Genomic DNA, 22,329 nt, shown 5'->3' with positions numbered 1-22,329 from the left:
AAGAAAAATGAAAAGAATAAGAACAAATGGAATGAAATGCATGAGAAAGTATAAAAAAAAGGAAAAAGCTAACAGAGATGTCAAAGGAGTACTATACTATGGCAAAAAGATGCCCTACGGGCTAGAACTAGGAAGGAGTACAACATGAACATATATATCTATATATCCTTTCCTGGTTTCAGCCTCTGGGGCATAATTTCATTATATTATAGCACAACTATAAAACTAAAACATAAAAACAGATCAAAAGAATACAGAAAAGATGGAAATGAAAAGTCATATATTTTAGTATCCAAAGAAAAGAGCAAACCTATTTTTTAGCCATACGCTAATAGTTGTCGCGGAACTGAAAGCCGTATATAACAGAATACTGTATATTCCATGAGCTGCATCAAAGCGAATAACACTTCATATAACAGATAATGCCTTCCACAAAGAAGCGATAACAGATGATAAATGATTTCATATATGTAATATCTTCCAATAAGCATTCATAAAACATCTAAACTGCCCAGATTTTTAAGTATGCAAAGGAGATGATTCTCCTTATTAGATAGTACCATAGTATGCACCGCTCATCAGAGTCATCAAACTCTATCATTCATTTCCTGCTACATTTCCACTTTAGGAAGTTAGAAAATTAGTCATAGTATTCTTAATAAAAGTCAGAGCTAAGAATAATGTATGAGCTACTAATCTCTGCTGGGGAAGCTTCTGCAACATCCATGTGCTCCTGCAGCTCCCTGAAATCAATAGTTGTCCAGAGCAGGCCCCCTCTGTAATATTCATATGCCCCAATAAACAGACAAGGGTTGTTCTCTTAGAACTTCATTTTTTTGTTTTTGTTTTTCCATACTGGGATTGGGGGCAAAAGCAGACAAAGACAGCAGAGGCCCACTGAGCTTCCATAGCTCATCACAGGGCCTAACCGTAAGCTGTGTAATTTTATTGTCAAGTCCTTTACATGCAATGTAATAAAACAGTAGGAAGCTGATTTGGTGAGAAGTGCCCCCTTACTGTACCACCTAAGCCCTGGTGCAGCTGCACAGTAACACATATGTTCATCCCTGGAGGGAGATTTATTAAGACAGGTGCTTCATATGCCAGTGATAAACTGAAGGGCACTGAGGTACAATTCCCCAAATTTATTAAAATGATTGTAAATCTGGTGGTTTGAAGGACACTACACCCCTCCCACCAAGCTCACCTACCAAAAAAGTCGTATGTTTTTGCATAAATATGGCATATGCCTTTGCAACTTTTTATGCCACTATCATGGAGCAAATGGCTTATCTGTCTCCAATATATATATATATATATATATATATATATATTTTTTTTTTACAGAAGATCAGGTATAGAGGGTGCACACTAAATAATGTATTTTTATTGCTAGCTATCTCCCTTTACAATACATGCCCATGAGTAAAGTAATGAAATGTAACTTAAATAAGAGAACCCTGCAATACTTAGAATGGCCGCTATGGAATAACAATGTTCTGAGGCAAGGTCAGGCATGATATATAAACAATGAATGCCCCCTACAAAGAGCTGACCGTCATGAGTGGTCAGAGTCCTAACCCTACTGATCCAAAACTTGATAACCCCTTTAATGTTGGTCATAGGAAAACTTTATAACAGCAGATAATCATCAAATAATCCTCAATAATAATAAAACTAAACATCTAAAAGTTTGCATCTGTTTACACTACTTTAGTTTTATTCATTCCAAAGTATATACATCTGAGCACATACAAAAAAATGTATTTACCTGAAATGATGATACATTTGTGATATTAAAAATGTTACTGTCTATAAGAGATGAGTCCCACTTACCTTTCTCTTGTGAACTGGTGAGAAAGTGCTGTTACCCTGGTTCGTGGTTACTGCATGTGTCTAGAAATGTAATTACATCATGAATACATTGTAATTATTATTTCTATTGTCTCGGGAACAAATCATAACATAAAGGTGTTACATTTATTATTACATAATTATCTCCCAAATCTGCTTGATCAGTAGGGAAACCTATCAATCGTCCTGGGTCCTCTTTTTACTCCAGCAGCAAAACCAGTTCTCCTATTCAATGCAACTCTATTGTCCTGCCCCAGAGAAACTGAGAAGCTATTTGTGGTACAATAGGACAGAAGCATTCGTGCAATTGCCCATCAATTCAATTCGTTTTGGCTTAGATCTTGTTACTAGTGGAAATTGGGGATAATGCGACTCCTGTTCTGGGAATCAATAGATATCTCAGTGATTGGTCCCCTACTGATCTAGAGGTTATCACTAGAGATGAACGAATATGCTTGATCGAATACCTCGGCTGCATAGCTCTCCGCGTCAGGGAAGGTGGGAGGGGCAGTAAAAATTTGCTATGTGGCCAAGGTAATTGATCGAGCATATTCGCTCATCTCTAGTTATCACCTATACAATGAATTGGAGATATCATGTTATTATTGGTATTCTAATCTATGTCTATATCTTCAAACAACTGCAATAAATATGGACCATCTAAGGAAGGAGCGCTCTGCATATAGATATATGCGCTTGCTATAAAGAGCTGCCTTCATCCTGCTATGTTCTGTGTTTATTACCTGACCAGTGAGGGTGCTGGTTACTGGTCCCTCTCCAATCTGATACTGATAACCTATCCTTAGGTCATCATTATTTTTAACTATTTTCTTACAGCAAATGACAAACATTGTTAATTTAAAGGATCTTTACAATGACCATGACACTGAATGGTGGGGAAACCCATTTACTAAAACAGTGTTGAGAAAGGTCCTAACCCACCCCATTTAGTAGTGGCGGCATACACCCAGGTGTTCAGATATTATAATATAAGTCTCTACAGGAAATTTGGGGCTATATACCACACAAATAAAGCTCCAACCATGTAAAAGTCTATTAAGAAATGTCTTAGCACCAAATTTGAAAATGATTTAGAGTAACAAAAGGTGTTCAAGAATAAACATTTACTTGAAAATCACAATCCATCCATTTATAAAGTTAAACTGCACCTCCAATTACAAACAACTTTTCATACATTAATAGTACAGGTTAATACATGAAACATTATAATATAGCTTATTAACCCCTTCCCGCCGATGCCACTTTTTGACTTCCTGACCAAGCTCGATTTTTCAAAACTAACGTGTCACTTTATGTGGCAATAACTTTGGAATGCTTTAACTTACCAAAGTGATTTTGAGATAGTTTTTTCGTAACACATTGTACTTCATGCTAGTGGTAAATTTTGGTTGATGTTTTGTGCTTAATTATGAAAAAATAGGAAATTTGATGGAAATTTTGAAAAACATGCATTTTAAAGTTTGAAATAATTAGAGATGAGCGAACAGTGTTCTATCGAACACATGTTCGATCGGATATCAGGCTGTTCGATGTGTTCGATTCGAATCGAACATCACGTGGCAAACTCCAAAAAAATTCGATTCCCCTCACACCTTCCCTGGCGCTTTTTTTGCACCAATAACAGCGCAGGGGAGGTGGGACAGGAACTACGACACCGGAGGCATCGTAAAAAATCTGAAAAAGTCATTGTCTGCCGAAATCAGGTGACCTCCATTTTAGACGAATAGTGGATTTCAAATCCGGGTCATATGAGAATGTGAACTTTGTGACTAAGAGACAGGGATAGCTGTACAGGCAGGGATAGCTAGGGATAACCTTTATTTAGGTAGGAATGTTATTAAAAATAACTTTTTGGGGCTCTATCGGGTGTGTAATTGTGATTTTTGTGACATAAACTTTTTCCAATAGGAATGCATTGGACAGCGCTGATTGGCCAGAGTACGGAACTCGACCAATGAGTGCAGGCTCTGCTGGAGGAGGCGGAGTCTAAGATCGCTCCACACCAGTCTCCATTCAGGTCCGACCTTAGACTCCGCCTCCTCCGGCAGAGCCAGCGCTGATTGGCCGAAGGCTGGCCAATGCATTCCTATGCGAATGCAGAGACTTAGCAGTGTTGAGCCAGTTCTGCTCAACTACACATCTGATGCACACTCGGCTCTGCTACATCTGATGCACACTCGGTTCTGCTACATCAGATGATGTACATCTGATGTAGCAGAGCCGAGGGTGCACTAGAACCCCTGTGCAAACTCAGCTCACGCTAATAGAATGCATTGGCCAGCGCTGATTGGCCAATGCATTCTATTAGCCCGATGAAGTAGAGCTGAATGTGTGTGCTAAGCCCAATCAGCGCTGGCCAATGCATTCTATTAGCATGAGCTGAGTTTGCACAGGGGTTCTAGTGCACCCTCGGCTCTGCTACATCAGATGTACATCATCTGATGTAGCAGAGCCGAGTGTGCATCAGATGTGTAGTTGAGCAGAACTGGCTCAGCACTGCTAAGTCTCTGCATTCGCATAGGAATGCATTGGCCAGCCTTCGGCCAATCAGCGCTGGCTCTGCCGGAGGAGGCGGAGTCTAAGGTCGGACCTGAATGGAGACTGGTGTGGAGCGATCTTAGACTCCGCCTCCTCCAGCAGAGCCAGCGCTGATTGGTCGAATTCCGTACTCTGGCCAATCAGCACTGGCCAATGCATTTCTATGGGGAAAAGTTAGCTTGTGAAAATCGCAAGCTGCCAGGGATTTCCATGAAATAAAGTGACTTTTATGCCCCCAGACATGCTTCCCCTGCTGTCGCAGTGTCATTCCAGGGTGTTGGTATCATTTCCTGGGGTGTCATAGTGGACTTGGTGACCCTCCAGACACGGATTTGGGTTTCCCCCTTAACGAGTATATGTTCCCCATAGACTATAATGGGGTTCGAAACCCGTTCGAACACTCGAACAGTGAGCGGCTATTCGAATCGAATTTCGAACCTCGAACATTTTAGTGTTCGCTCATCTCTAGAAATAATATGAATTGCATACAGATAGACCACCAAAATCCTACTAATATTATGAATGTGAAAGTATGTGTGTTTGGATGTTTAGATGTTTGTTCCTCAATCACGCAAAAACCGCTCAACCGTTTTGACTCAAATTTTCAACAAACATAGTTCCTAGGCAGGATTGAATGATAGGCTACTTTTCGTCACAATCGCAGACATACGTTTTTGCCAGGACCCCCACAAATCCACAACTCATACCACCAGCTCTGCAATCCCACATACTTTTTAGCATAGCAAGCCACAAACTCCCTATTGCCCTCTCGGGCCTAGCTCCTAACCCCAGACAGGGGAGGAGGCCGAGGCCGGGGTTGCAGGGGTGGGTGCAAAGGGGTCGGGGGAGGGGGGGAAGGGGGGTTAGAAAGGGGACGCAATGACACCTAGACGGGTGAACGGATTTGGCTGAAATTGCGCACTTACAAACCTTGGGTCCCGGATTGAACAATAGGCTACATGGAATTCCCGTACACCACCGCAATTCACTCCCGTGACCGGTGCTTTTCACTTTTGAATTCGCTGCAGGACCTGGGACGCTGTAGGACCTGGGATGACGTCATCCCAGCCCCATCAGCAGCTCACCTGGATGGGTGCAGCTTCTCTATGTGGGCGGAGCTATCGGCCGGCGTCCACAAGAACATGGTGGCTCTCAGAGGTCCAGAGCGACCTGAACCAGCACCCGTACTCTGGGGCAGCGAGCGTACGCTGCCCCACCTGTGTGGGCTTACCACAGGACCGCAGTGCTCTGCCGCAGCCGGACAGGGGGTCGCCTACACCGCAGTCTGGAACGCCGCTTCGGACTGCTGTCCCGTGGCGACTGCGGCCTCTGGATTCTGCATGTCCGTCGGGGATGTCGCCTATGTCTGCTCAGGGCTATCTACAGTGTCATTTGGCCACATGAGAAGAGTTGTGATGACAGGCGAGTTAGGGGACTTTGAGAAGGGGGAGGGGTGGGGTGTTGGGAGTGAGAAGGTTGCCGGTCCAGTGGGGGATGCGGGAATGCGGGGGCCTGGGCAGGTAAACCCGGGGGCCCCTGGAAGGGGGACGGGGACAGGGCCACCACAGCGCCCAGAGATGGAATGGGGGCACATGGCTTGCCACGGGAGGGGGCCCTCATAGGCACGCCTGTAACATCGGTGCACGGGGAGACCGGGGTTTGGTGAAGCCGTGGGCACAGGTTGGTGGCGGGGGGGGGGGAAGATGACAGAAGGTTTGGTGGAGGGGGGGGAAAGGGGTCACTGGGTAGGTAAGACAGGGAAGGGGGGCATGGGGTGGTGGGAAAAAGGGGGCACGGGGTAGGTAACACGGGGGAAGGGGGAAAAGGGGCACGGGGTAGGAGAAAGAAGTGAGCACATGAGGGAGTGGGTAGGAAAAAAAGGGGGTTGCCGGGCGCCAGGAGGGAGATGAGGAAAAGGGAGCCGCTGTGGACACAAGGCAAAGGAAGAAGCCTGCGCGGCGTTACAGGTGGGTCGCGCAGGGGGTCAGGGTTCTGCAGACGAAGTCGCGGGGACTGCTAGTTATATCATAAATCTCATGTCCCCGATCTCTGCTTTATGTCGGCATCAAACTTTAGTCACCCTTTTATTTTTTACGGACATTAGAAGGTTTACAAGTGAAACAACAATATACAAAATTTTCAAGAACGTTAACAAAACCCATTTTGTAAGGGACTAATCCAGTTATGAAGGGGTTTTGTAAGACCCCTGTATTAGAAACCCCCATAAATCACCCCATTTACAAAACTGCACCCCTTAAATAAGCCAAAATAACATATACCAAGTATTTTAACCCTATAAGTGCTTAACAGGAATTAATTAATTGCACATTCACAAATGGTTAAAGGAGAAAACGCATCCCACAATTTGTTAGGCAAGTTCTCCCGACTACCATAGTACCCCACTTGTGGGTGTAAACTAATATATGGACGCACAGCGAGACGCAGAAGGGAAGGCGCGCCAAGGAGCTTTTAGAGGGCAGATCTGGCTGTGATCAGTTTCAGGAAACATGTCGCATTTAGAAAGCCCTTGAGGAGTCAAAACAGTGGAAACCTCTAGAAAGTGACCCCGTTTTGAAAACCGCACCCCTCAAAGAATTTATTAAGTGATGTAGTGAGCATTAGTAACCCCTCAGTGAATATGTAAGCTGTGCAGAGTAAATTGGGTACACCAAATGCCATTCTATTTTCCCACTAGCTCCTATGACACAGACGGGGAAGAGGGGCATTCTGGGGGATCAGCGCTGGTGTCTTCTCTCTTGTAAGCTCTAAATATGGGGGGTCCCCTGAAAACGCTCGCACAGCTTATACATTTCCTTCTAGTCGCAGCCACTTATGTCCTAATGATTTGGCGACTTTTGGGGTTTTTGTCTTCACATTGTACAAGCTATATATATATATATATTTTTTTTTTCTGGTGATGTGACATACTTGGTGTTTGCAGTATTAGATGTGCTTTTCAATGCCACCACTTTGGGATGCCTGTAAGTTATTGACTAAATTTTATTAACTCTTTCTGGGTGGGATGTAAAAGAAAACATCAATGCTGGCATTACTTTTTAGCATTTTTTTTTTCCTGTGCAGCGTACAGCATAAGTAACATGTTACCTTTATTCTGCGGGTCAGTACGGTTACGGCGATACCTCATTTATATTATTTTTTAATGTGTTGCCATTTGTGCAGAAAATAAAATTCAATTTAGGGAAAAAAATCAATTATTTTTGCATCGCCATTTTCTGAAAGGCATAACATTTTTATTTTCTGTTGACAGAGCTGGTTGAGGGCTTATTTTTTGCGGGAAGACCTCTGCTTTTTATTGGTATCATTTTGGTTTTAATCTGACCATTTGATTACTTTTTATTGAACATTTTGTGAGGCAAAGGTGGTGAATAATCATTATTTTGGGTGGTTTTCTGCGTTTTTTTTAATGACGTTCACCGTTCGGGTTAAATAATGTTTTAATTTTATTGTTCAGGTTTTTACAGACGCGGTGATACCAAATATGTAATTTTTTTTTTCTATTTTTCTTTATTTTACATATTAAAACATTTTATATGGGAAAATGGGATTTTTGTGGCTTTATTTATTTATTTTTTTAACATACTTAAACTTTTTTTTCTTTACTTTTTTATAACTTTTTTTTATCTGTCCCCATGGGGGATTGAAGTAGTGATCTGCTGATCGCTGTTTAAATAGATGTATCTGACGCACAAGCTGACAGCCTCCATTTTGGCAGGATCAACCAGGAACGTGGTGAGACAGATGGAGGGCAGACCTGAGGTCACTAATCAGACCCCGGGCTGCCCATTAGCAACACCGGCACCGCCCGAAACCGTCGCGAGGGTGCCGATCGGGACCATAACATACCGAAACCCCTGAGGTGCTGACGGTCATATTTGACTGCCGGCATCTCAGGGGTTAACAACCGCGTTCTGGTTCTGAGCGTGGGTGTTACAGGACAGTGTCAGCCGTAACATACAGCTGACAACCGCAGGGCACGGTGTGCACGCAGTTTCTGTCCTTCCTGGCAGCACTGTACTATTACAGTGGATGTCGGGAAGGCATTAAAGAAATATGGTTTCAGGGGCAACACGGTGGCTCAGTGGTTAGCACTGTAGCCTTGCAACGCTGGAGTCCTGGGTTCGAATCCAGCCAGGAACAACATCTACAAGGAATATGTATGTTCTCCCCGTGTTTGTGTGGATTTCTACCCATTCTACAAAGACATACTGATAGCACAAAAAAATGTACATTGTGATTCCTATATGGGGCTCACAATCTACAAAAAAAAAAAAAAAAAAAAAAGAAATATGGTTTCTTCTCCACTTTTGAGGCATAGTTACTTTCTAAATGCCAATCTATGAGGATGGGATGGGGATAAAAAGACACTCAAATAATTGCTGCTTCTTCACTCTCCTACTCTGAACTTTTTAGCACTACTTGGTTGTAGATATGAGGCTACCAGTGCACAGAATGAGATAATAAAATAATTAACCAGCTAGCAGGAGAATCATAATCCCTTCCTGTTCTGTAGAGTTGTATGTGTGAGGTTCAAAATGGAGAAAAATATCACGTAAACAAGCAGTGAGACTGAAGATAAGAAGCAGGGAAACAGCTTAAGCATTCATTTCATTAACATGCTTTTACAATATCCTACCATATTTAAAATATCTGAGGTGCCTCCGAAACTATGCTGGCTCATGCTGTCAGAGTCGTCATCTGCAGAAAAGCTTTTTACTAGGTTATGCTTTTGATTCTCATCTGCAAAATAAGTATTTTGATAAGCAAGGTCAATACAGGGCAAAGACGTAACGCATACTAATAGAGATGAAAAGAACAAAGATTAAATATTTCATTTTTGCATGCTGAAAACAGAGGTCTCAAGAGCACAGAGAAAACACACAAACAAAAAAACACAAAAACCCTGACATATTAAAGGGAGCCTACCACTTCCCAAACCTCTTCTGAACCCATTATATGCTGTTGCAGGGACAGTTCGTGACATGGTGGACATACCTTTTGAGCCAAACTGCAATCTTGTTAAATATTATGATAGTTACAATATTCTCTAGCATACATGGGGTTAACACACTGCTGACTTCACACTTCTACATTTTGGGTACATGAGTGCCGTTACAGTACAACATTTTAGAGTTCTCCTTACATAGCAACAAGATAGAAGGTAACACTCCCTCTCATGAATATAAATGAGTGACAAATACACACGTCTGGCCCATTGCGTGAGGAGCATGGTGGGTGGTCCTGGGGGTCATTCATGAGGACATCGTGACGAGCCCAATTCCATGAACCAAATGACAAGCTGTAACTCTACAAAGATATCCAGATGAAGAAACCCAATTTCTCTGACGATGTAAGCTATTGAGACATTAACTGATATTTCTGTTATTCTGGACCTTTTCCCTGTTCCTGTGTTTTCCTTCAAGATATTAATAAACCTCTACACTGATTTTATAACAAGCTGACTCTTCCTATCATGATAAGGCCTCTCAACATGTGATCACAAGTTTCACCCAAATACCGGATATTTTACAAATCTGCAAACTTATTCCATATACAAATTAGGTGCTCATGCAGCCCTATCACCTCTTTGTGCCTTTGGCCACTTCACATTGGGACCTGTCAATCTTTCAGTGGCAAATACAGACAGAAATGGGCACTCAGACACTATTTCCCTCTGTGTGCCAAACAACTAATTTGCGCGTAGATTAAAAATTGACTCTTGCCAGTATAGTGGTACTGAGTAAAACACAGAGAAAATAAGGGTGGAAGAAAGTCACTTCAAACAGTTATTTATATTAAAAAATTTACATTTACATTAAATTTAAATTTTACATTAAAAAAACGTAGAAACTTGGTTTTTGTGTCATTCTCTTCTTTCATATAACATCAATGTTTTATCTATTCTACTTCCAGAGAGTTCACTGGTTGAAAAAAAAACAGTCAGGATTAGGATATTTATATGCAGCTTAAAGAGGCCCTTTCATCAGATCGGGCACATGCAGTTTTATATACTGCTGGAAAGCCGACAGTGTGCGGAATTCAGTGCACTATCGGCTTTTCCGATCTGTGCCCCGGGTAAAGCGCTATCAGTCCCGGTACCGTAGCGTTTTATAGTCAGAAGGGCGTTCCTGACATTCAGTCAGGAACGTCCTTCTGCACAGCAGTTCCTATCACGCTATAGAGTGTGAGCGGGGAGGAACGCCCCCTCTCTCTGCTCACAGTGCTCATCCATAGACGAGTATTATCAGGAGGGGAGGGGGCGTTCCTCCCCGCTCACACTGTGCAGCGTGATAGGCGCTGCTGTGGAGAAGGACGTTGCTGACTGACTGTCAGAAATGCCCTTCTGACTGTAAAGCGCTACGGTACCGGGATCGATAGCGCTTTACCCGGGGCACAGATCGGGAAAGCCAATAGTGCACTGAATTCAGCGCACTGTCGGCTTTCCAGCAGTATATGGAACTGCCTGTGCCCAATCTGATGAAAGGTCCTCTTTAATAATACATATGATATAAAAATCCCAATCCCAACTGTGTTATCTCTGGAAATAATATAGATGGCACTGAAAGCAAAGAATCTCCTCTTTCATATGACACCAAAAAGCAAGTTTCTACATCTTATAAATCTTATACCCGAGACATAATCGTTTTAAGTGACTCTCCCCTTCTTTATATCTTCCACAACCTGTACTTCATACACAGTTACTCAGTGAGAGGCAGGAACAGCTCTCAATACAGAAGCCAGGGAGAGAATAAAGAGAGACAGGATTTCACAGAAAGGAGCTGAATTGTCTTTTTTGCCCCAGCAGATTCTGAATCTACTTCAATGGCTTCCTTGCATCTAGAGCATAGCTTTAATCATTACTTCACAATTGAGTTCCATGTATATGTGGCAATATGGACATACTGTATTACCCAGGCTGCCACAAGGTTGCAAACAGAAAAATGAAATATTTTACCATACCTGATTTAGAGGCTGTCGCTGAGTCATGGGCACTTGATTCACTACTGACTTGTCTGACTTTAAGAAGATTTGGTGGAACAGTCCTACTAGGAACAGGCAGGGAAGATTCCAGTACATTACTATGTAATGGAGGCAGGGTGCGGGTCAAGTCGCGGATCTGATCAGGTGAATGTTTCTTAAAGAAACAGAAACAAATTACAGATAAATGTTAGCTATGATTAGATAAAATTATTTAAACACAGGTTTTTAAAATAAACCTAAATCTTTTGGCTATCACTTTATATTTTTCTGTATACAGTATATTGTATGAATGAGCTGTATTCTACCAGGCAAGGTACTGGCATGCCAATGCTTACTTTCAGAAACAACGCCACTAGAACAATAGATCAATAACATAATAATCAGCCTTTATCTGACTAGTGTCACAAGGGAGATACTCACAGCGGGTTAGCTGCTGGGGGACTCGCTGACAGGTAACCCATTGCGATGTATAGCACCATAAAATTTGCACAGGAAAGTCACCTATGATGTGGGTTTTCAAGTAGTGGTTAGTCAATTAAAGATTTTTCTGGGACTGAACTACTGAAAACCTATCCTGATAATCATAATTGTGGTGGTCTGACACCTACGACCCCCACCGATCAGCTGTTTGAAGAGTGCTGTGGCCTCCTCATAGAATATCACGAACATTGGTGTACATATCGTAGGGGATGTGCTTAGCATTGCAGCTCATCTCTGTTCACCTGAATGGGACTGAGCTGCAATTGTACCATGTGACTGATGAACATGTCAATATCAGCATGGACACTCACAAGCTCTGCAGACTCTGCCAAAGGATGGGTCCTGCAAAAAGGGGGTTGTGTCCAAAAATAATTGTTCATTAACTGTAATCTAGGTAAAATGATCAATTAATCGTGATTTTGACACAATCGATCAGATATTATGAAGTATAATGAAGTTAGTTCATTCATAGTCATTAATAATTTAGTCCAGGGAACCCCTCTTTTTCAATAGAAGGGCTGGATGCAGCAGAAGACCTGCATCACTTACTGTACAGTGCGCAATTTTCAGGTACACAAGCTAGCCATTTAGCAACTTGTCAACCACGTGTGACCCTAGCCTTACCTAGCTAAGGATGCAGGATAGGGTTTTAGGGAAAGGACTTTCCAAACTTGAACCCGGCTGTGCACTCCCTTGGTGAAATCAGGAATCGGTACACAAAGCTTCACAGTCAATCGTTCAGAGTCAATCGTTGGTATACACTTGAACGATTGACTGTGAAGCTTTGTGTACCGATTCCTGATTTCACCGAGGGAGCGCGCAGCCGGGTTCAAGTTTGGGAAGTCCTTTCCCTAAAACCCTATCCTGCAATTTGTTCGACCTAGGAGTCGTAAGCCGGTGGATGCTGCCCACCACACTCACTTTATATCACTTTAATAGAACTACTTACTATTGTTCCTCAGAGCACCCTTGGTGGACTGCTCGACGCTAAGGTTCTTTAATAGTGTGGTCATCCTTGACTACTACTACTTTATCGTTACTAGCTAAGGATGTACAGATCTTAGCTAAATAAAGTGGACTATGATGCAGACGTGAAGTTACTACAAAAGGTATACCCTCATATAGGAATGGACAAAAGTAAAGTTACTTATTAGTAGACCTACAGCAGAATATAAGCTCATATAAAACATAAGCTCAATAATGTCATACAAGTCAGTACCTAGAGAGGATGACTACCTGCTATTTGTTTTCCTCAGTTTTTGCTGATCTGCTCTTTAGATTACCTTCATTAGGACATAGCCATTGTCTGTGACTACAGCTCATCTACGCTGCATATAGGGTATCTGAGGTGGTCTGAGGCACACCTTCTGTCTCATCATTGGTTTAAGCAGTTACCCTATCCCTCCTCTTAGTATCTGAGGGCGGTGTGAAGGGTGACCTCTTCTCAAACGGCATGTGACTGTCTTGACGTGCCATCTGTTAGGAGGTCACTGCTGAGGCCAGGGGACCTGTATACAGACAAACTGAGCCACTGCAGCTGTATATGGGGCCTGGGAAAAGGTGTGTACGGGCTTGTTAAGTTTAGGACCCCACTAACAGCAGTATTAAATAATAACAAAAAGGGAAACAGACACCCTCTTTAAAATTATTTCTCGTTTCAACAAATAACCACTATATATTGACCACTATTAAAAAAAAAAGCAACCTAACATGTCTGTGTCTAAAACATCTCTGCTTGCTGTCAGTGATAGGGAACAGGCTGAAATGTGCCCTGGTCGTGTAATAATCATACAGTACAGGGTATAGGAGATGATACCTGTGTGAACAACACATGACTACAGTGATTTTTAGCCATTGAAAACAGTACAAACCCAATTCACTGCCTGCAACTGATGTAGAAAAATGTATTAAAAAAAAAAAAGAAAAATTAACAGTTATACTGCAGAGTTTAGTACAGTACACATATCATGATAGAGGACTTTAAATATATAAAAGGCTAAAATATACTTTACAAGAAAACATACTTTTTCCCTCCGCCTTACGCGAGCAGATGGAGATCTCTGTAGTGTTGTAGATCTTTCTCCCTCGCCATTGACCGATAAATAATTCTCTTTTAGCTCATCAAAGATGACCAATTCAGATTCTTTAGCTCTAGGTATAGCAAACACAAGCATGTGACAGCCACCACAGGCCACCTGAAAGAGAAGAGGACCAAACAGCATTGTAAGATGAAAAATAATACACATTACGCATATACATATACACTCAACTAACAAGAAAGGTCACTCAGATGGGAAAGTGGAGTATATGTAATGCAATGAGTGAGCCCGAAGAAACCGACAGTGTCTAAAAGTCATATATAAAGTACTAGCTTTTACCCGCGACTTCGTCTGCGGTGAGTTGAGTATTGGGCGGACACAGACGTGTGAAACTGTAAAAGTGCTTTAAAAAGTTTGGTGGGCTAGCAAATGTGATGTAATGTGTTGTATTGTGTATGTCGTGATACAGACAATGTGATGTGTTGTATTGTGTCAGACAATGTGATGTGTTGTATTGTGTCAGACAATGTGATGTGTTGTATTGTGTCAGACAATGTGATGTGTTGTATTGTGTCAGACAATGTGATGTGTTGTATTGTGTATGTCGTGATACAGACAATGTGATGTGTTGTATTGTGTCAGACAATGTGATGTGTTGTATTGTATATGTCGTGATACAGACAATGTGATGTGTTGTATTGTGTCAGACAATGTGATGTGTTGTATTGTGTCAGACAATGTGATGTGTTGTATTGTGTATGTCGTGATACAGACAATGTGATGTGTTATATAGTGGAAAGCTATATGTAAAATGTGAGTGAGTAGAGTGAGGGCTACTCCTGAGGTGACAGTAAGGAGTGTGCAGGCAGGTTGAGGCAGGAAATGCCAGGCAGTGTGTGTGAGTCTATAGCTGGGGCTAGGAGTCCTGCTTTTGTGAGTCTCCTGCTAGGAAGCCATGTTGTTTAGTGGCACCAAAAGTAGCCTGTGACTCAATCCTAAGGGAAAACTATGTTTGTGGAAAATTGCACGCAAATCCGTCCAGGCGTTTTAGCGTGATTGAGGAACAAACATCCAAACTCACAAACATCCAAACACACAAACTTTCACATTTATAATATTAGTAGGATGAAACATAAGGGAAGATTACATCAATATTTCTCAGACAACAGAACATCACCACATTCCAACCAAGTATCTCCAGCCTGCTTAAGATGGCAATCCTGCTCTGTTCTTCCAAAGCTGCTACATAGTGGTGCATAGGCCAACAGATTCTGGCATAAAAACGGGTGGAAGGATGGAGAGCTACAACTAACTTCCATTTCCATTTCTGCACCAGACATGAATATTTATGGTTAATTACAAATGTAAATTTATATGCACATAACCTGCCATTCGTGATGTACTTATACATTTAGTCAGGTCACCATAGCGGCTGTCATGACTTCAGCCTTCTATATATTTGTTAACTGATTACTTACAGGCAGCTGCAGCGTCTGCTGCGGAAGGGGAGAGCAATGGCAGCGCCTGCTGCCATGAGGGGGAAGGGCACTTGCAGCAGCTGCTGCTGTAAGGAAGGGCAGATAAAATTTGGAAAATAAAGAAGCAGTAGAAAATAAGGAAGATGAGCAACCAAAAAGTGCCTCCAATAGCAGCTCAAAGGGTTTTTGGCCTGTCCTATGGATATGTTAGTAGTTTGAAAAATCTATTTGCATCCAAAAAATCCCTTTAAGGCCTTGGCTACATGTTGTGTTTGGCTGCACTGCCTAGGTTACAGACAGGGGTGCGGACTAGGATAGATGAAGAGGTTTTTTTATTCACTTCTAATAGAAGCCTAACCAGTTTATAAAGTTGACACAACTCTACCCAGGTTTACATTCACTTTTCCTAGGCCTGTACATTTACACTGGGGCTACACCGAGATGCTGGATCCAACCAAATTTGCCATGTAGTCCCAGCCTTAGATAATGTTAGAAATTACAATGTGTGATCAAGGTAAACTATAGAAAATGAACGGGACAGACCGCAAAATACAACTGCAGAGACACAATAATCCATAGTAATAAGGATAATGTCCCAAAATATTAATTACAAGGCAAATCTGTAGGATCAGAACCAGAAAATAAAAAAAATACAATTTATTTTACAAAAACAACCTCAAAATCTGATCTCTGACTCAGTGCATGATTACATACCCTTGAGACATGAATCTGGGAATGATGCACACAGATGGATCCACAGCATGGATTTTATCTCTGGACAACAACCAAGAAACACAATCCAGAGGGTTCCTCATGTTTAATATGCTGAGCTCAAGTAGGACACAAACTGTATGAAAATAACTGTGCCGATACAGCAAACATATTAAGATTTCTGAATTTCACAGCTATTTTAAGCTATTCATTGGATTTTGCAAATTTTGACAGGGTAAATTTTGACAGCGTTCAAACTCAATTTGTGGTATCTGTCCCTGAATTCACGTGAAAAATACATAGAGATAAGTCCTACATGCAAACTGGGCGTCAACCTAACGGACCCCATTATAGTCTTTCACGGATAACTGCTTTTTAACCGGATTAATTTTCCATTTTTCAGGTCCCGAAGTGGACTCATAGTGTGATGCTACTGTATTAGATGTTGTAGGCTTATTAACTGAGTCATGCATGATATTAAGGGGGCTGCCCCCGGAGGGCAGCATACAGAGGCACTTTTCTCCTAATTACATCCTGGAGAATAGATTTGCATATTTTTACCCAGAATCCCTAGCGGAGCAGGAATGACTTATAAGTCTCCATACATCTATGTAGGCACACACTCTCCCTAATGTGTATGATTCTCCCCTGACCCTGGTCTATAGTCTCTCACTCTGCCAAACTAGTATCCCTGCGCTATGCTGAGGAGGTCCAAAAGACCGAAACAGCGCTGTCTATAGCTGGGAATCTGTTCCTTTTGGAATAGAAATACTAGTTTGGCAATAAACCCCGCATCATGTCAGTAGGCTTATTAACTGAGTCATGCATGATGTTAAGGGGGCTGCCCCTAGAGGGCAGCATACAGAGGCACTGTTCTCCTAATTACATCCTGGAGAATAGATTTGCATATTTTTTACCCAATTAAAAAAGAAAGGGAATGTTTTTTGAGGGGCAAACCTCAATTTCTTAAAAAAATACCCATCCTGGAAATCAATGAATGGATAGCCGCTCTGGGTTTGGCACAGTAGGGGCTACTGGATTTCAGTTCATACAGGGGACTCTAATACACAGGATCCAGCTATATGTCATCCACATGCCCTGTCCGAGCATAGGGTTGCCTCGATGAGGACATCCATGTTAGGGGTCATTCACATTCCAGATGTAAATGTGGATGCAAAAAGATGTCCATCTGTTTACACAGAGTCAGTGTTAAAAGCACTATAAGGTAGATTTACTAATACTGTCTAAAAGTTAGATACAGTGCAGAGGTAGACTAGACAATCTTAAAGTGTGCCAAACGTATCACATTGTCTGATGCTGAATGACAAACATGTCCCATTGTTCAACTGTGTGGTCTAACTTTACACCTTCAATCAGTTGGTTCAGTTTACGCCCTTACCCAATCCTCTGGCTCTTTAGGATTTCTGCCATAGGATCATAGTATTTTCAGGTGGCTATCTAGAACAACTATATGCTAGTCATGTAAAATAGGACTGAAGATATTAGGGTTAATTAGCTCAATGGGGAACACAAACATCATGGAGCTGTACCCATAGGGATCTATAGGGTCCCAATAGAACTAAATATTAGCCCACATGTGAATATAGCTGTATCAGAAAGATAGGTTATTCCTTTGTCCGGTCGGCTTAGCCACTATACTGAATTATTGCAAGGTGGCTACAATATCAAGATAACTATTGGTTGTATTCTGGATAGCAATACAGGGTGTTTTAGATTTTATCAGAGTGCCTTTATCGTTAACCCCCATTGTTCTACATAGGCATTGAAGGGTTAAAATACTTCAGCTCCCTATACCCATCTGTTGCTAACTGAATTGGGTAGGATTGAGTAATCCAAAATACTAATCACTATAGGAAGCTTACATTCCTCAAGAGTTTGTCATCACTATATGTATGTGTTTTTAAATTATTCCAATAAAGTTTGTAGTTTTTATCCACTATTTAATGCCATATTAGGTTAAAATTTGCCAATTCAGACCATTTGTGTGACCATATAAATGCACCCCCATTTGGGCCAATATTGCTGCAACTTAAGTCACAACCGCTTTCCACCAAGTCACACTCTTCACATGCCCATTTTTGTACAAGTTGTAAAATTCTTGATAAATGTTTTGCAAGACGTGTTCGTCGGTTCATTGCCATCAGCTACGGCAGAATTCTGGCACCTGTTGCTCAGTAAATCTCCCTCTATACGAAGAGTCAGGAATACATATGATACTTACCGACTGGATGCTGAACTTTAAAAAGTTGGTACAAAGTGTGGGAGAAAACTGATTAGTGAAATTCTCTTCCCCCAACCCAAGCTTTCCATATCGTCCATCACCAAAGGTATAAAGAAGACCTTTGTCTGCAACAAGAACATATAAAAGCACATTATTTTGAGGAAAAAAAAAACTGGACATATTTTGTAATTAGAGATGAGCGAACGCTATTCGAAACAGCCGTTCTTCCATAGAAATGAATGGAAGTGGCCGGCACGCCGACTTTGCCGGCGGCCGGCCGCTTAACCCCCCGCGTGCCGGCTACGTCCATTCATTTCTATGGGAGCGTGCTGTTCGAAACGGCTGTTTCGAATAGCGTTTGCTCATCTCTATTTAATATATATGTATATATATATCACACACATATACTTTTGCCAATTTAACTATATTTTTTAAGACTAAGCAACCTGTGTCATGCTCTGCCCTTTAGCAGCACCAGGAATAACTCACAGTGATGTAATTTATGCTTAACACAGTCTCTGACACAATATACGTATCATTGCATATAAAAGGATTGCTACTTATGCCATGATTTAGCGAGTTTCACTACAATTTGAGCTATATCATGGCTGAATAAATGTTGTATTCACTATATGCAGGTGCTTGCATCACATTTGCATTTCAATTTACTGACCTATATTCAGAACTATAAATTTGGTTGGATTGGTCTCTAAGGCAGATCACATAAATTTGGTACAAATGATTTTAGTTGCAAAGGGGTTGTCTAGTTTCAGTACCTAAATGGTATTATTTGTATAATAAAAAGTTACTGAATTTTCCAATATACTTTCTGCTTTAATTCTTCATGGTTTTCTAGATCTCTGCTTGCTGTTATTCTTTATTTACTCCCAGTGGATGGACAGTTCATGGTGACATGATGGACACACAGGTTCACGACTTGTTACAGTGTAGTAATGAGAGCTCTGTCTGCATCACGACCACGGCCCCAAACATACTGCAAACGTCATTAAGGGCGGGTTCACACCTGCGCCCAGTCTCCACTTTGCAGGTTTCCGTCTTCTGCCCGAGAAACTGGACAGGAGACGGAAACTGGCAGTCAGTTTTCAAAACCATTCACTTGAATGGGTTTGCAAAGTGACCGCCCGAGAACGTTTTGTGCCTGTCCGCAGCTAAACCATTTTTTTTAACCGGAAATAAAGTTGGACATGCAAGACTTTGTGTCCGGTTAAAAAAAACGGTTTAGCTACAAGAGGCAGAAGACGCTCACGGGCGGACACTGATTGCCGGGTTTCTGTCTCCTGTCCAGTTTGTCGGCAGAAGACGGAAATCCACAAAGCGGAGATCGGGCGCAGGTGTGAACCTATTTTCAGTCTAAAGAAGAACATGAGGTTGTGGAAGTGATGATAAGGCCTCCACAAGGACCTGATCTCAGCATCATCGAGTCTATCTGAGATTACATGAAGAGACAGAAGGAATTTTGCATCTACAGAAGATCTTTGGTTAGTTCTCCAAGAAGTCTGGAACAACCTCCCTGCTGAGTTCCTTGAAAAACTGTGTGCAAGTGTACCTAGAAGAATTGATGCTGTTTTGAAGGCAAAGGGTGGTCATGCCAAATATTAATGGGATTTACATTTCTCATATTTTTCATTCGCTTTGTTTTGTTAGTTGACAAAATTAAACTATTATCATTTCTATTTCTGAAACATTCTTACTTTACAGTAATTTTCCACACCTACAGATCAGATCAGAAAGATTTCCCTATTATCTAAAGGAATATTCTTTTATTTTACATTCATATGGAATCTGAAATTTTATAGAGAAACCCCACAGATGCCTATAGATGCCCTATTACAACTCCACAGAACCTGAAGGCTTACAAAGCATGTGAGAATGTGACAGGCAGAGTGCTGGAGTCCAGATATATCAGCCCCAGGTTTCTGACATATGTGTGGTCCAGGGCAGATCTGGAGTAGGTTTCAGCCCAGGTGTAGATCCTTGGCTCATTACAAGGCCAGAAAAAGGCTGTTCTGCAGTGCAGTTCCATGGAGTGAGAGGAGGTGTGTGATTCTGTCTAACTCTGTGTCCGGTGAGACAATATTGCGCCTGTTTTGTTTGTGTGGCTGGAAGTAAGCCACACGTATAGTTAGATTATCAGTTCTGTTTAGTTGCTCAGACGAGCAGGTATCTATTTTCTTTTTGCCTGAAGTTAAGGCTGTATTTTGTTTTGTTTACTTTGTGCCTGAAGTCAAGGTTTATTTATTTTCCTGTTTTTTTTCTAAATAAACCAGTTTGCTGCATATTTTGTGTCTCTGTCTTGACTGTTTGGGTGCGCACCACTGCTTCTACCGAGCTAGTGGTAATATGGACATGTGAATGAGTCTCATAAAGACAAGTACTGTTTGTGTAACCTACAATAACATATAAAGTCCACCTCTATAAGCCAGAATGGAGAGCCTTTCTCTAGGAGAGTCTCCTGCTCTCAGGGACTCAAGACTACCATGGTTGGCCATTTGTTTCTGTGTCCACCATATAATCTACATTTACCCTTCTGCGGCTACTTCAGGCTTTTGGTTTTCCTGGGACTTTCAGGGGTGCTAGAAGCAGGACTCAGGCGGATCAGCTAATTTTCCCCAGGGCCTTCATTTTTTAGGTTGCCTCAGTTGGAACAACTCCTTTAAAGGGGCTCTATCATTGGGAAAACTCATTTTTAACTAAGCATATACTTGCATAGCCTTTAGAAAGGCTGTTCTACACATACTTTTTGTATGTTAATCCTCTCAGTCGTTTTTGAATGAGTCTGCTTTTATTCATATGCTAATTAGCCTCCATCATGCACCCGGAAGTCTCAGTGAGCAATGTCTACCAAGTGTGTGTGAGAGCAGGGAGGCTACTGCTGCTGCTGACTCATCAGCCTCTCTGCGCTCACACACACACCAGAGGGTGCTCACTGAGACTTCTGATGCAGTCTCATTCAAAAACGACTTTCTAAAGGCTATGCAAGTATATGTTTAGTTAAAAATGAGTTTTCCCAATAACAGAGCCCTTTTAACATGACAGTTTTGACATTTTTATGGTTGCTCTTTGCAGCAAAGTGGTAAATGTGCAAAACTACGTTCCATTTGCCACAGATTTGTACAAATGTCACAAAACCAGCATGCACACATATCCCACAGTAAGAAGAAATAAAGCCAGTTTGAGCACAGTTAAACACAAAAAAGAAATTGGAAAACAAGCGTAAAGATGATTTGTAACACACATGTAAAAGCTTTGTCCTTTAGTGAATATATATTATTTGGTCACTGACCTGTAATTACTGCAGCATGGTTTTCTCCACAAGTAACATATCGAATTTTATGCATCTTCAAAGCATCTACTACTTTGGGTGTATTTGTTTCAAAAATAAAAGTGCCATGTCCAAGTTGTCCAAATTGACCAAGACCAAATGTGTACACTTCTCTGTCTGAAAGGCAAACACAAATTAACTACAATATGGCGGCATAATGTACAGTACTCATAAATACTCATTATTACCAAAAGTCTTACACTTTCGACTTCCTAGTATACATCAATGCATATTTAACATAAGACATGGTTATGATTAATGGGGTAAGAAAACAAAATGTAAGGGACATATAGGTCTCTGGAGGAAGTAAAAACATGCTTTTTTTTTTCTTTTAAATTAAAATGGTTTAATTTTTCCATGTTATGTTTCCTGATGATAACTCGGTGCTCAGTGTTTTTCCAGCATACCAAGAGCTTAGCCTGGAGGTTTCAATTATACAGCAGAATTTCTCCCAATTAGGTCTTTATATACCTATAACATGTTAGAAACGAGCTGAAAGTGCAGAATACCTTAAATTTAAGTAAGTTTATTTAGAATCACCTATTAACTTCATGACACATTGACTACCTTTATGACGTTCATGGTAATACAAAAAGATAACCTAAAGCGCCCTCTACTGAGCAT

General features: G+C 41.4%; 1 protein-coding gene across 2 annotated transcripts in view; it reads right to left on the bottom strand.

Moving 5' to 3' along the window:
• Nucleotides 1–22,329, bottom strand: part of RPGR (retinitis pigmentosa GTPase regulator) — a 38,571-nt gene that overhangs the window by 2,162 nt on the left and 14,080 nt on the right. For both annotated transcript variants that reach the window (XM_075263970.1, XM_075263971.1), the window contains exons 8-13: nucleotides 21,667–21,822; nucleotides 18,363–18,487; nucleotides 13,917–14,087; nucleotides 11,392–11,566; nucleotides 9,068–9,171; nucleotides 1,837–1,896 (exon numbers count right to left, since the gene is read on the bottom strand). In XM_075263970.1, the coding sequence (XP_075120071.1) occupies nucleotides 1,837–1,896; nucleotides 9,068–9,171; nucleotides 11,392–11,566; nucleotides 13,917–14,087; nucleotides 18,363–18,487; nucleotides 21,667–21,822 (791 nt within the window). The remainder of the gene's footprint in view (nucleotides 1–1,836; nucleotides 1,897–9,067; nucleotides 9,172–11,391; nucleotides 11,567–13,916; nucleotides 14,088–18,362; nucleotides 18,488–21,666; nucleotides 21,823–22,329) is intronic.

Source organism: Leptodactylus fuscus, chromosome 2 (genome assembly GCF_031893055.1).
Source record: "Leptodactylus fuscus isolate aLepFus1 chromosome 2, aLepFus1.hap2, whole genome shotgun sequence".
In the NCBI taxonomy this organism is placed as follows: domain Eukaryota; kingdom Metazoa; phylum Chordata; class Amphibia; order Anura; family Leptodactylidae; genus Leptodactylus; species Leptodactylus fuscus.
This window is presented reverse-complemented; position numbering and strand designations above follow the sequence as displayed.